The sequence below is a fragment of the Neophocaena asiaeorientalis genome, unplaced genomic scaffold, assembly GCF_003031525.2.
Source record: "Neophocaena asiaeorientalis asiaeorientalis breed wild unplaced genomic scaffold, Neophocaena_asiaeorientalis_V1.1 scaffold1, whole genome shotgun sequence".
Lineage (NCBI taxonomy): Eukaryota > Metazoa > Chordata > Mammalia > Artiodactyla > Phocoenidae > Neophocaena > Neophocaena asiaeorientalis.
Window position 1 is genome coordinate 3,423,985 of NW_020171981.1, and position 13,045 is coordinate 3,437,029.

The window sequence follows — 13,045 nt, forward strand, 5'->3', positions numbered from 1 at the left end:
GACACACAGACACTCATTCACAGACACACACATTCCCCCCACACATGCCAACCACAGACACACATTCATAAACAGGGCCAGGAAAAGTACACACGCACCCCCTCGCCTACTCTTTCGGGAGCCCTGAGTCATTCCTGCCCCTTCTCAGGGCTCCCCATTTCCCTCTGTGCAGGCACACAGGCCAGGCTTCAGAATTCTCTGTCAGCCGTCTCCACCTGCGCCGGGCCCTCTCCCAGAGCCCCCTTCCCCACTGTGTGCCCTCAGACACTCAGCCGATGACCTCCTGTGGGTCCCAGGTCAGGGGTGTGGAGGGCCTGGAGGGTTGCCACAGCCGCCCGGGCTGGTGTGAGTGGGGGAAGCACTTCCTTTTCCTGAACTCTGGGATCCTAGAGGAGGAAGCCAGGGAGTTGGGCGGGGGCCCAGCAGAGGATGTTCTGACAGTGGTGGGGCTGACCCTCCCAGAAGCACTGGGCCTTCCTTAGGGAGGAGCCAGGGGTGCCAGAGGCCTGGCATGAGGAGCTTGGAAGAGAGGTATTTGGGGAAGTGAAGCCTGGGGTGGAGAAGGGGCTGAGGAGTGAGTCAAGGCAGTCCCCATCTGGGCCCTGTGTGCTGGGAAGGCAGCCCTCTCCTGTCCACAGTTCTCCCTGGGTTCCGGAAGGAGCCCTTCCCTGCTGCTGGCCTCGCTTACTTGTCCCTATTTGTCACTGCTCCACCCCACCCCCCACCCCGCCACCTCCGTCTGGTCCTAGCTCCTTCCCCCAAAGGCAGCAGAGAAGAGAAGATGGGTCTGGGAGGGGGCTGTGAGACACGGGGGCAGGACCAGGCTGCATCTCAGCTGGCCGCAGGGCTCCTCAGGCCAGGACAAGGGGTATTAGGGACAAGCTCTGGGCCACCCTCTCCACCGTTGCTCGTTGCTCCTGCTCTCCCAGGAGGCCCAGGGCGGGCTGTGGCCCAGGCCCTTGCCATGGAGTCCATGTTTGAGGATGACATCAGCATCCTGACCCAGGAGGCCCTGGGGCCCAGTGAGGTGTGGCTGGACGCCCCTGGAGACCCCTCGCTGGGGGGTGACATGTGCTCCGCCTCCCACTTTGCCCTGATCACGGCCTACGGAGACATCAAAGAGCGGCTGGGGGGCCTGGAGAGGGAGAATGCCACCCTCCGCCGCCGCCTCAAAGTCTACGAGATTAAGGTCAGAACCTGGAGATGACGGGGGTCTGGCTGTGTGTGTGACAGGGGAGGGGGCTGCTGGGTGGCAGGAACTGGGGATCCGGCAGAGATTCCAGGGATCCAAAAGAGGGGTCAGGGTACAGACTCTTGGGAACTTGAGGATCCCTCACGAGGGATGTGGCTGCTCTGGACGGATGGGAACTCTGGAGACCCCAGCACCAATCAGGAAAGGATCAGGAGGGATCCGCTTTGGAATGCTGGACCTTGGATCTAAAAAAGATCTGGTTGGTGGGAGACGCCTACAGGGCCATGGGAATCAGGATGTACAGATCCCACTGGAGTAGGGAGGGCAAGGCGAGGATTCTGACGCAGGTTGTGGGATGGGGACACAGCAAGGCTGAAGCTCTTCTGAGGGCCTGCCCCACCCGCAGTACCCACTGATCAATGACTTTGGAGAGGAGCACGGCTTCTCTTTGTATGAAATCAAGGATGGCTCCCTGCTGGAGGTGGAGAAAGTCAGCCTGCAGCAACAGCTCAACCAGTTCCAGCACGAGGTGAGCCCTCCCTGAGCTCTTTGCTCCAGTCCATTTCTGATAACCTCCCCAGCCTCTGACCTTCCATCTCCTTGATCAGAGATGGCTATGGTCCTCCCTAGAACCAGCTGCAGCTCCTCCTACCCCTCCACTGGGTGCTGGGAGTGGGGGTGGGAGGCACAGGGTGCTGCTCTGCCCCCAAGTCAAGATGGGCCTGACTCTGGCTGCACTCCACCCCCTCCGGGCCCCGTCCAGTTGCAGAAGAATAAGGAGCAGGAAGAACAGCTCGGGGAGATGATCCAGGCTTACGAGAAGCTGTGCGTGGAGAAGAGTGACCTGGAGACGGAGCTGGGGGAGATGGTGAGGTTCAGGGAGCCCAGGTGCTTGAGGGTGTGACCTTGGCTGTGTGCTTGTGGAATGCACCCCACCGTGTTCGTGTCTGTCCGCGAGTGAGTGCCCGTTTGGCCTGGTGAGTGGGGTTGTGTGTATCATACAGGTTGTGAGTGACTCTGTACATCCTGGCCATGCAGTGACAGGAGGTGACTGTGAGTAGCCCTGTAGAACACTGAATCTGTGTGTATGTTTGGTGCTCACGCTGCGTTGACCCTGCACCTATAGCACTGAGCTGGAAGGCTGTGTGGGTGAGGGCAGAGGTGACTGAAAGTGTTCGTGGCTGCTGGGATGGGCCTTGGCCTGTGTGTGATTCTGAGTCAGGGTATAGCCATGCGTGTGAGCAGGTGGGCAGGTGTTGGAATCAGGAGGCATGGTCTCTTGCTGACTCCTAGCTGTGAGCTGGGTCAAGTCACTTAGCCTCTGTCCTGCCTGTGAAAAGTGGGGCAAATAATAACAACGTTGCTGAGCTGTTGGGCATTTGTGTAAAAAATGCTTTGACTTAACAATCACAAACACTTAATGGCACTTAACTGTGCCAGGCATCATTTTTATCTCTTTAGATATATTTACTCATTCTAATCCTCGTAACAAACTTACTTAAGAGGTAGGTGTGGTTAGCTCCATGTTATAGGTGAGGTAGGTGAAGCCCAGAGTGGTTAAGTGACATATGAAAATGGAAATTATTATGCTCCTGAGAGTGTGGTGGTGTCTGGACAGGGGGCTGAGTGTTCTTATAAGTGTGTCTGCGTGGTAGTGACAAGGAAGAGGCATTAACTCTGACCTTGCAAGGGGCAGTAGCCAGAAACATCTGCATTGCAGTTGCTGGGAGAGGAGACTCATGGCCACTTGGAGAGTGGAGTTGGGATATGTGACCTGGGGTCTCTGCTCAGTTTAGGGGGGTGATGGATACCCAGACATGGAGAAGTTCTGGGTTTGGGCAGCCCACAGGTGTGCCCTGACCTGATGCAGATCCTCACCCCTTTGTCTCCCCCCCATAGCGGGCCCTGGTGGAGACCCACCTGCGGCAGATCTGTGGTTTGGAGCAGCAGCTGCGGCAGCAACAAGGCCTCCGGGATGCAGCCTTCCCCAGCCTGAGCCCCCCACCTGCCCCTGCCCCGCCCTGTGCTGATCTGGACCTGCACTACTTGGCACTAAGAGGCGGATCTGGCTTGAGTCACGGTGAGATCTCAGCCACCCCTGATTTCCATACTCTGAAGTTCCCAAGCCAGCCCCCCATTTCAACACTATTGGACACCTCCAGTATTTCAGACTGATAGTCAGCACCCCGTTACGATGTCTTAAACTTCTCCCATAATCACCTCATCCCTCCTTACCAACTGTCCCCTCACCTCATCAACTATTACCCCAGTTTCTCCCACTGGCATCCCCCCACCTTAACTCCTTCATTCCCAGGCTCTCCCATGCAATTCCTTTATGTGCCAGCAGAGGGCGGCCCCACCCAGAGTCCCCTCTGCCTGTCTTCCGTTGTGATTAGGAGAGGCCCCTGAGGATGCTTTCAGACTTGAGTCTGGTTGGGGAAACCGTTCCAGAGCCTGTCTTATTTCTCCCCTGGCCACCAGAAAGATTAGAAAAAGCAGCTCAGCCCACTGTTCCCCTCTGCCCTCAGTAGAGGTCTCTCTCTCATCCTGGGATATCTACCCTCTGGATGTCTCTCTTGGATCCTTCACGCTGCAGTTCTCACCTGTTTCACTTTGTATTGATCTGGGAGTGGGTGGAGGGTGTCCAGCAGCTGGTTCCAGCCTGACATTGTCCTTTCCTCTACCGGCAGGCTGGCCAGGGCCCACGCCGAGTATGAGTGAGCTGGAGCGGCGGCAGCTAGAAGAGGCTCTGGAGGCTGCCCAGGGAGAGGCCCGGGGGGCTCAGCTTCGGGAGGAGCAGCTCCAGGCTGAGTGTGAGCGGCTGCAGGGGGAGCTGAAGCAGCTGCAGGAGACCCGGGCCCAGGTAAAAAGGGTGGGGGCGCTGACCTGGGGTCCCTGCTCTGGCACCTGCAGAGCTCCTTGAAGGTCTGGGGGCTGCTGGAAACGACTTTAGAGATCTGGGACTTCCTCACTGAGTACAGACCAGCCCTGGGAATGGTAAAGAAGAGAAGTTCAGGCAAGGTGAGGTTGGGGTCTGACTGCTCGATCTTTCCCTTAGGATCTGGCCTCCAACCAGTCAGAGCGCGACATGGCGTGGGTGAAAAGAGTTGGGGATGATCAGTAAGTCACTCTAATCCTCCCCCTCTTAACCTCTGCACCCCCGGGGATGGCATTTTCCAGGTTCCCCCTTTGATTCCCTCCTCCCCCTGCACATTGTTTGGGGGACCTCTCTTCCACGCTGTCGGGTTGCTTGTGTGGCTCTGCGCCCTTCACAGGAAGAAGGCGAGCTTCTGGAGGTGCTCAGGTTCTGGGAGGTTCCCTTTGCTTTCCTCTGGCACCCAGGCCTGTGTCTTCTTGAGGTGTCAGGTGTTGAGAGAGACTTTCTCAGAAGCTTTGCTGCTATGTTCAGTGTCCCCTGGTGAGTTTGGGGGCCTCTCTGGAGCCCATTTTCTATCCCAGTAACAAGGCCCAGCTGCTTGGGTTAACCCTCTCCTCCCTGACAAGGAGGAAGGAGATGGTCTCTTTTAGGATTTGTGGTGCCTCGTCTCCTATCTCAGGAGAGAGAAAGCTGAGGCTTAGGAGAGGATGGACTTCCTTGAGTTCATACAGCAGCATGCAGGGAATTAGAACGTATTATGCTGGGGTGTCCCTTGGGGATCCTGCCATTAAAGAGAGGCAGCAGTAGGTGGGGAGGGAGCTATGTCAGGGTGAAGCCTAGTAGCAGGGCCTCCGGGGCAGCATTGGGCAGCTAGGGAGAGGGTGAGCGCAGCCTGGCAGCAGTGAGCCTGGTGCCTTTCACATCCGCACCTGAACTCGTCCTCTCCCACTTTCTGAGAAATAGAGCACAAACCTCCTTCCGCCTAAGCCTTCTCCCCTAAGATGAGACGTGTGGCACAGACTCCCTACTTTCATCAGAGGGGAAGACTGAGGCCCAGCAAGGGCAGGAGCTAACCCTCCACCACACCACACACCCAGCCCCAGGACCCCCGGTCCTCCTCCCAGCAGGCTCCCTCCTCACCTTCCTCCTGGCTTCTGGCCGGTTGGGGGTACCTCTCACCTCCCTCTGCACCCTGGGGTGAGGGCCTGGGTGGGGCTGTGATAGCTGGGGAGTGAGAACCCAGTGTGTGGGACTGATGGGTGGGACCCCTCAGCTGTTAGGGGCCTCTGCAGAGAGGGTCCACCCTAGCTTGTGGCTGGGGCTCAGGGTCCATCCTAGCCTGTGTACCCAGACCCGGAAAGCGTGTACACACACACACACACATTCTAGAATCATAGCTTGCCCCTAAAGTCACACCGTGGGGCCCTTTATGGCTCACTGAATCCAACTCCCTCTTAGAAGACCAGCAGTGAAGCCTCCCTCAATTGGTTGAACCCAGAGAGAGGATTTTTTTTGGCTGAAGTCCGAACAGCCAGGTTTCGAATCTCAGGGACCCCTCTTGGGATGCCGAGTGGCTTAGCTTTGCCCACTTCACCTATCTGGCCCCAGGTTTCCCTCATGGCCTCAGAGGTCCGTCGTTGCTGGGAGAAGTGGCAGAAGGTGATGTGGGGGAGGCAGAGAAGGGGGTGTGGGTCCCAAGGGGCCACGTGAGCGACTGAGTAGAAGAGAACCCCTCCTGCAGATGCTTTTGGAGGTCATATCGTCTATGCCACTAATTCTGGCCCAGACAGCCGCTTTTCCTTCGCACCCCAAGGCACCCCCACCCGCCCCGACCCTGTCCCTTTGGCCAGAGGGAGCTGGGCTCTGCTCCGGGGCTGCTCCTACCTGAGGTGACCTCCAGCTCCTCCCCTCGGTCTCCACGGCTTGGGCTCTGCATCAGGGCCTCCTGGACGTCTACCCCTAGAGCCGGCTGGGCCCTGCCTGCCCAGCTTCACACTTCCTTTCAGGCCAAGCATTTCTGGATAGCCTCAGCTTGGCAAGAGTTAATTCTCAGAGGAAGTCCTCACTCCCCCGGTAGTTTTATTTTCTTATAAACTCAGCTCCTTTTGGTAATAAGCCGCTTCCCGAGTGCTCCCTCCCCGTCCTCCCACCTGAGGGGGCCTCAGTCATCTACTCCAGCTCCTTTCCCCCCACCAGCCCCTCCTTTTCTTTCTACTTCTGCCTAAGCCTCCAGGCTAGTGGGAATTTTACATGTGGACCTTCCTAGGAGAGGATTACAGGGGTGGGTTATCCAGATGGAGGTGTGAAGGCTAAAGAGGGAGCCACAGAGCTTCCTGAGTCCAGCCGAGTCCTCTGTGGGGACCCTGTGTACCCCCGAGAGGTGCTCCCCAGTCTCCGTGTGGATGCCTCCAGGTGGCCAGTTTCACCGTGGGAGTCCTGGCTGTTCACACGCCCTCGCTTGTACTGCCACCGCCTCTATTAATTCCCCTCAGTGAGTCCCCCAGGTGCTGAGGGGGCAGTCCTGGGACGCAGCCCCAGCCTCAAGGCTTCCAGTCCCTCCCATCCCAGCCCCTGGCTCACAGGTCCAGGTCATCAATGTTCCTCTGAAAATGGGCACCCAGACCGGACTGCCACCCTCCAGGTCTGACCTCCGGTCAAGATTTCCCTGCTGTTCGGTCAGCCCAGCATCTGGTGGTCGGTGCCCAGGGGGACAAATTGCCCCAGAGGAAGAGCCGCTGAGGGTGACTCGCGGGCCAAAGGCAATAATGAAGGAGGAGGTAGGAGTGGAGACCACCTGCTCCTGAGGATGTGCAGGGAGCTGAGGACCCCAGGAGGGTCCCAGCCAAGTGAGAGGTGCAGAACCCATGGCCTCCTTCCCTCTGGGCCCCACTCGGGGTCACAGGTCCTGAGTGCGGCCTTCCTGAGGGTGTGGCCAGCGCTGAGGGTGGAAGGGAGATTGTGGAGAGGGGGCTCCGTCAGGGGAATGAGGGCCAGTGAGTGAGGGGGTTCATCCATGAGGGGAGCACCCTGTGGGAAGATGGGGATTCAGTATGAGTGATGGGGGGGACTAGAGGCCTTTCTCCCCAACGTGGGGGGCTCAGTGTTGCAGCCTGGGTGCTTTTCCGCCCACCCCCCACCCCTCTCTCCACCCACAAGCCTCTGCGTGGGCTGCGGTTAGTGGTGGGGGAGAAGTGTGAACTCGGAGAGAGAGGATGGAAACTCTGCACGGAGGTCAAGGGCAGAGTTGGGGGGGGGAGTCAGGACGGAAGTCGGAGACCCCCGTGTACCCTGAGCTTAGTCTCATGCCCCAGAACCAGCGGGCCCAGGGCCTCCCCCTTCACACTTCTCACCCTCCCTACTTCCTTTCTTTCAAATTTCCTTCAGCCTGGGTACCCGGCCCACAGGAATTAAGCCCTGAGGACTTGCAGCCTCGGGGCTCCCCAAGGGTGGGGAGGGGTTCTGAAGTTGGGGCCCACCACGCCCACCTAATTGTGGTCTGAGGGGTTGGTGGGCTTTGAACTGTCTCTGACCCTTTCCCTGCCAGGGAGGCAGAGAGCAGCTCTTACCCACACTCTCTCCCTCGATGGGGAACTCCACGTCCTCCCCTCATTCAAACCAAACTCAGTGAACTGGTATCTCTAGAAAAGGATCAAAACTGGTTTCCCCCTTTCTCCACCCGTCTCCTAGGCACTTCCCTGAGTCTTCATCCACAGAAGACACTCTGCGAGGCAGTTTACCTACAAAATCTCATTTGTTTCTCACCAAAATGTGACAGTATTGTCCCCTTTTACAGCTGAGCAAACCAAGGTTACAAAGAAGTAATCAGAGAAGTGCCAATTCCAAACAGGTCCTGAGCAGATGGGGTGACGGTACCTTGTGGTGTTTTTCTGGTTCACATTCTTATCCAAGTAGGAGGCCCTTACATGAGGGGCAGCCAGATGATTTGTTGACTAAACCTGATCATTTTTAAAAGTGAAAGGGGGCCCTATTAATAATTATGCCAGGTGACTCCTGTGAACCAGGACAGCCCTGGGCAAATTGGGATGTGTGGGCCCCCCGACCGAAATGGGGACTCTGGTTCCTAGCCCTGCTGTGAGCCTCTCGGTTTGGTTGTATCTGGGGAGGCTTTCTAGACACAGAGAACATCTGGCTGAGCTGGAAGCATGGCAGGGGCTGCCATGAAGAGCTGGGCTCTGTGGACCGCAAGTAATAGCTGGCCGAGGAGAGTGAAGGGGCTCAAGGCGCCTGAAAGGAAGTGGTGGAGCGCTGGGTTGTTGCATGCGACTTCCTCCTCCCCCGGCCCGCAACCTCAAGTCCCTCCACGGCCCGGTGCCTGTGGTCCCCTCCCTGAGGGTCGGGCCGGGTGGGAAGACTAATGCTGGGTGTGCCTGTGGGTGGTGGAAAGTTGGGTCCCTCAATTCCCCCGCGGGGGTGAGGTGGCTGGGGGCAGCAGGGGGCAGCTATGGGCAAGGATGGAGGGGGTGGGGATGCTGGATTTCTGTTTTCCTGCTGATTCTGTCAGCCAGGGATTCTGACCACATGACCAGCTCTGATCCTTACCCCAGTCGTATCCCTAATACTGATCCCATCCCTCCCTGTAACCCTATCCCTCATCCTGCCCCCAGCTCCATCTACAATCCTGACTGAAAATGAACTAATCTGACCCTGACCCCAGCCTTAATCCTGACCTTGAGCCCATCCATCCCTAGTTCTAATCCCATGACCCAGTGCTGGTCTGAATTTCGACCCTGCCGCATCCGTGTCTGCGTCCAAGTCCGCATCCTCACAGGGGCTGCAGCGCAGCACAGGGCACCCAAGTGAACGTCCCTGGGGAAGACACTGCACTCGGACATGTCTCCCAGCTGGTTTGGGGCAGAAAGAGGCCTTTTACAGAGGCAGACGCTTAGGTCTCTAACCTTTCTCATCTCAGTTGCTTTGTCAATAACAGTGAAGATGATTGTTTCCAGGTGAATTTTTGAGCTCCCTCAATTATTCGTGGAAAGAATGAATGAAAGGATAAGTCAACAAAGGGTGGAAAGGTTTGCAGTGGTGGGAGCCCTCTTTCCTGCCAATGCTGCCATTTGCACCGTGGCTCTTCCGAAGGTGCCAGCACAGCAGGCTGAGGTGCCAAGAGCCTGTTTGCATCCCTGCTCTGTGCCACCACTGCTCTGTGACCTTGACCCGGCCTCTTAATATAAACTCTGTCCTTCCACTTCCACACGTGTCTAGCGCCTTCCTCTCCCCTCCCAGGGCAGGGCTGGTGATGCTCAGGGCTCCCAGGCCACTTTGCAGGTCCCCAGCCTCTTCCTCCTCCTCCTCATCTTTCCCTCTGCTGCCTTCCCACCTCTCCTTTACCCCGTTCCCCGATCCTTTTGGAAGGCAGTAGATAGCTTAGTGGTCAGTAGCCTCGACTTTGGAGTCCAGGAGACGGGAGCTCCCATTCCAGCAACTCCACTATTACTGGGCTTTATGGCTTTGGTCAAGTGACTTAACCTCTGTAAGCTTCAGTTTTCTCATCTGTTCAGATGGAGATAATAAGAGTGGTAACACTGTAGGGTTGTTGTGAAGATTAAATTCTTAGCACAGTGCCTGGCCCATAAGGGCTCATACAGATTATTTATGATTCTTTTCTCCCTGAGTCCTTCCCAAGTTCTGAGAGACTCAGACAGGATTTTCCCCCATAATTTAAGCAATGAAGAAGCACCCAAATGCAGCCGTCTGCTGCTGTTCACCTGACCCATCCTTCCCAAACAGCTGTGATGGTGGAAAATAGCACTCAGGTGTGGGCCAGGAAGCCAGGAAGTGGAATGTGTATTCAGGTGCACGTGTGCGACTCTTGGTTGTGTTGTGAAGTTGAGATTTTTTTCCACTGAATTGGCAGTGTTTTCTAATGTGAGTCATTCAGGTTGTTAGAGCATTTAGCAGCCTGGGCCTGAGCATCTTGAGGTGGGAAGAGACAAAGAGACGCCCGATGAAGGGGGAGGTCCCACAGGGCCATGGGGCATCAGGAGGTCAGGTCCCCCCACCTTGCCCGGGGTCTCAGAGGTCGTTGCAAGGGCTGCCTGGAGCTCCAGGAGGACACAGGGTCAGAGCTGGAAGAGGGGCTGGGCATTTTGGGCTAGGGCCTTCTCCATTCCATTTCCTCTTGCCCTGTTTTGCTGCGAGGAGGGTGCCAGGAGCTGGGCGGTGGAAACTGGGGCAGCTCCTGACATGGGGAAGAAGGCAAGCGGGGAGAGATGGGGCTTGGCAACTGAGTGTGGCAGGTGAGATCTCTAAGGCAGGGAGTGAAGGCAACAACCTGTATCTGTCACCTGAGATACAGCAGTGAAGGCGGACAGGGAGAGAAACTGGTTGCTCGGTCAGAGGGGATGTTCCATCAGTGCTCTGCCCAGGGCTCCCTCCTGCCCCCACCACTGAGGGGCTAGCACGATCCTCCAAAAGCCCCCAGTCTGAGCGGGGGAGACGCAGCTCCTGCCCTGAGATTCCCTCGGTTTGAAGAGGGGAGCCTCCTGCTGGGAAGTCCCCAATTTAATGTGGGACACAGACTGGCCTCCCAGTCTGATGAGGGCAATGCCATTTCTCCCCACAGACCCACGCTGAAGAAGAGGGTGGGGGAACATAGGACACACGACGGCTGAGATGTGGTGGGATAGAGGCTGCAGCACCTTGGCCAGGGCTCCCAAAAGGACTCCCTCCTCTCTGCTCCTGTCCATCCCTGTCCACCATCAGACTGGTAGAGGGCACTCTCCTGCCTTTAGAAGTGGGCTTGTCCCCCAGAATACCAGCCTGTTTGCAAGAATTTGGCTTTGGTCCAAATGGGTTAAAAATAGCTTTGTTGTGGGAGGGGCTCCCCCTTCCACCCAGCTCTGCCCCAGGATTGGCGCGAGAGAGCCCGCCAGTGAGTAGAGAGCGAGGGAGTTCAGTCATCATCTACCCTCTGCACCTCGGCTTTTCCTGCCCTCTGAAGCCCTAACCTCATGACTTCCCCTCCTTTTCTCCGGGGACACACACACACACACACACACACACACACTCTCTCTCTCTCTCACTCTCTCACCCTGTTCCTCACACCCATCACAGTGGTCTCACACCTCCCTTCATTCCCTCCCATTCACATACATCCTCTCTCACACGTCCATTACCATGGGATGAGGACAGGGCCCTCAGGGTCTGGAGAACTCCCTCCACCCTCCTCTCCTTGCTGCCCAGGGCCCTTCAGCTACTGGGGCAATAGGGCCTCCCCTGTGAGGAAATCCCTCTGGACTGGCCAAGCCTCTGCCTGCCACTTCCCTCCAGCTCCAACTTCCACAAAGTTCCAGAGTCCCTTCTGGATTGAGGAGGCAAGATCTGAGGAAACAAAATCCCCTGCTTCCCAGGATTGGTCCAACCCCAGATCAGAGATGAAAGCAGTGACCCAAGGCCATTGCAGAGCCTCATGTGACATCAAGACAGGCTCCCTGGAGGTGTGCAGGCTGGGGTGGGAGACAGGGGAGGGGCAGTGTTGAGAATGATAACCTTCAGTGATTCTGGGTCACAGGGACCCAAAGAGAAAGGAAGAGAAAAGGAAGTGGCTGAAGTCTTTGCTAAGTCTGTTCCAGCTCCATGAGGGTGGGTGCCCAGGAGGCCTGAGCATGAAGTGCGAGGAAAAAAAGGGAAGAGAGAAAAATGGATAGAGAGGCTCAATTCAATATTCACTTACTGAACAGCTCCTGGGTACCAGACCCTGGACAAGATGCTGGGAATACGAATACAGTGATATAGACCCCAACTTTGAGGAACTCCCAGTGAAGTTCCAGAACAAGGCAACTTTTGTTAGGTGCTTAATGTGAGTGGCGCCCCCTGGAGGTGTTCAGTGCACAACAGCTCCATGTAAAGGGTTCCCTGATGATCCTGGGAGTTGCAAGGCTGAATCGAGCTCAGAGGCAGCTTTGAGGTGGAAGCAAGAGCAGTGGACCTGGAAATAGGCAGACTTGGGTTCAAGTTTATCAACTGGCACCTCTGCCAAGCTAGAAGGCCATGTCTTCACTTATGGAATGGGGCTCTTCATAGGCTGTGCAGCAGTCCCCTGCCCCCAATACACAGATTGCACTTAAACTATTACCATGAGCTCTTTGAGAAAATTCACAGGGACAAAACCTACTATAAATTCAGTGCAGCTTTTTGATGAATCTGTGTTTTGTCACCGCAGCTTCTGCACAGATTAGAAAAACATTCACACATACCTGTATGAGATGTGTTCAGGCCACAGACAATGCTCAGTGAATACACAATTTCAGGGATCCCTTGAAATCACTGAGCTCTCTATCCCCAGCCCATAGTCTGGGAACCACTGCCCTAGCCCAAGGTAAGGTTCAGGGTCGGGGGAGGGCTCCCTGGAAGAAGTTCCGTTTGAGGTGGCCCTTAAAGCCCAAGAGAATTTCTGCAGCGGGGCTAGGAGGGCCTGGGAGGGGAGGGGAGGGCCAGATGCTGGGGCAGAGGCAGTTCTCCACAGCTATGGCAGTAAACCCATTTCCCTTCTCCTCTCCCCCACTCCCTGCCCTCTGACCTCAGGGTCAGGGCAGGCTGGGGTCAAGCCTTGACCTGGGTGCCTGGGTGTCCTTCAGGGTGAATTTGGCGCTGGCTTACACGGAGCTGACAGAGGAGCTGGGCCGGCTTCGGGAGTTGAGTTCCCTGCAGGGGAGGATCTTGAGGACTCTGCTGCAGGAGCAGGCTCGGAGTGGCGGTGAGATGGGGCAGGGGAGGCCTGGAGCTGGACCCGGCAGGAGGGGATAGCTATGGCCACCGTCCTGCGTCCGGGGACCACCCTTCACTTCCTTCCCCCGTGCCCAGGCCTTTTCCACTCCCGTTCGCAGAGTGGGTGGGCACTGGTCGCCGGCAAGGCCCTGTTTCCCCAGTTCTGACGTCTTCTCTCCCCACCACTGTCCCCCTTCTCTTCTAGGCCAGAGGCACTCGCCGCTGTCGCAGCGCCACTCCCC

General features: G+C 56.9%; 1 protein-coding gene across 1 annotated transcript in view; it reads left to right on the forward strand.

The window, feature by feature from the left end:
- The first annotated feature begins 15 nt into the window (after positions 1-15).
- Positions 16-13,045, forward strand: part of TBKBP1 (TBK1 binding protein 1) — a 15,856-nt gene continuing 2,826 nt past the window's right edge. The window contains exons 1-8 of the mRNA XM_024744358.1: positions 16-1,189; positions 1,599-1,721; positions 1,956-2,060; positions 3,092-3,272; positions 3,883-4,055; positions 4,251-4,312; positions 12,674-12,792; positions 13,009-13,040. Of these exons, the coding sequence (XP_024600126.1) occupies positions 782-1,189; positions 1,599-1,721; positions 1,956-2,060; positions 3,092-3,272; positions 3,883-4,055; positions 4,251-4,312; positions 12,674-12,792; positions 13,009-13,040 (1,203 nt within the window). The 5' untranslated portion in view covers positions 16-781. The remainder of the gene's footprint in view (positions 1,190-1,598; positions 1,722-1,955; positions 2,061-3,091; positions 3,273-3,882; positions 4,056-4,250; positions 4,313-12,673; positions 12,793-13,008; positions 13,041-13,045) is intronic.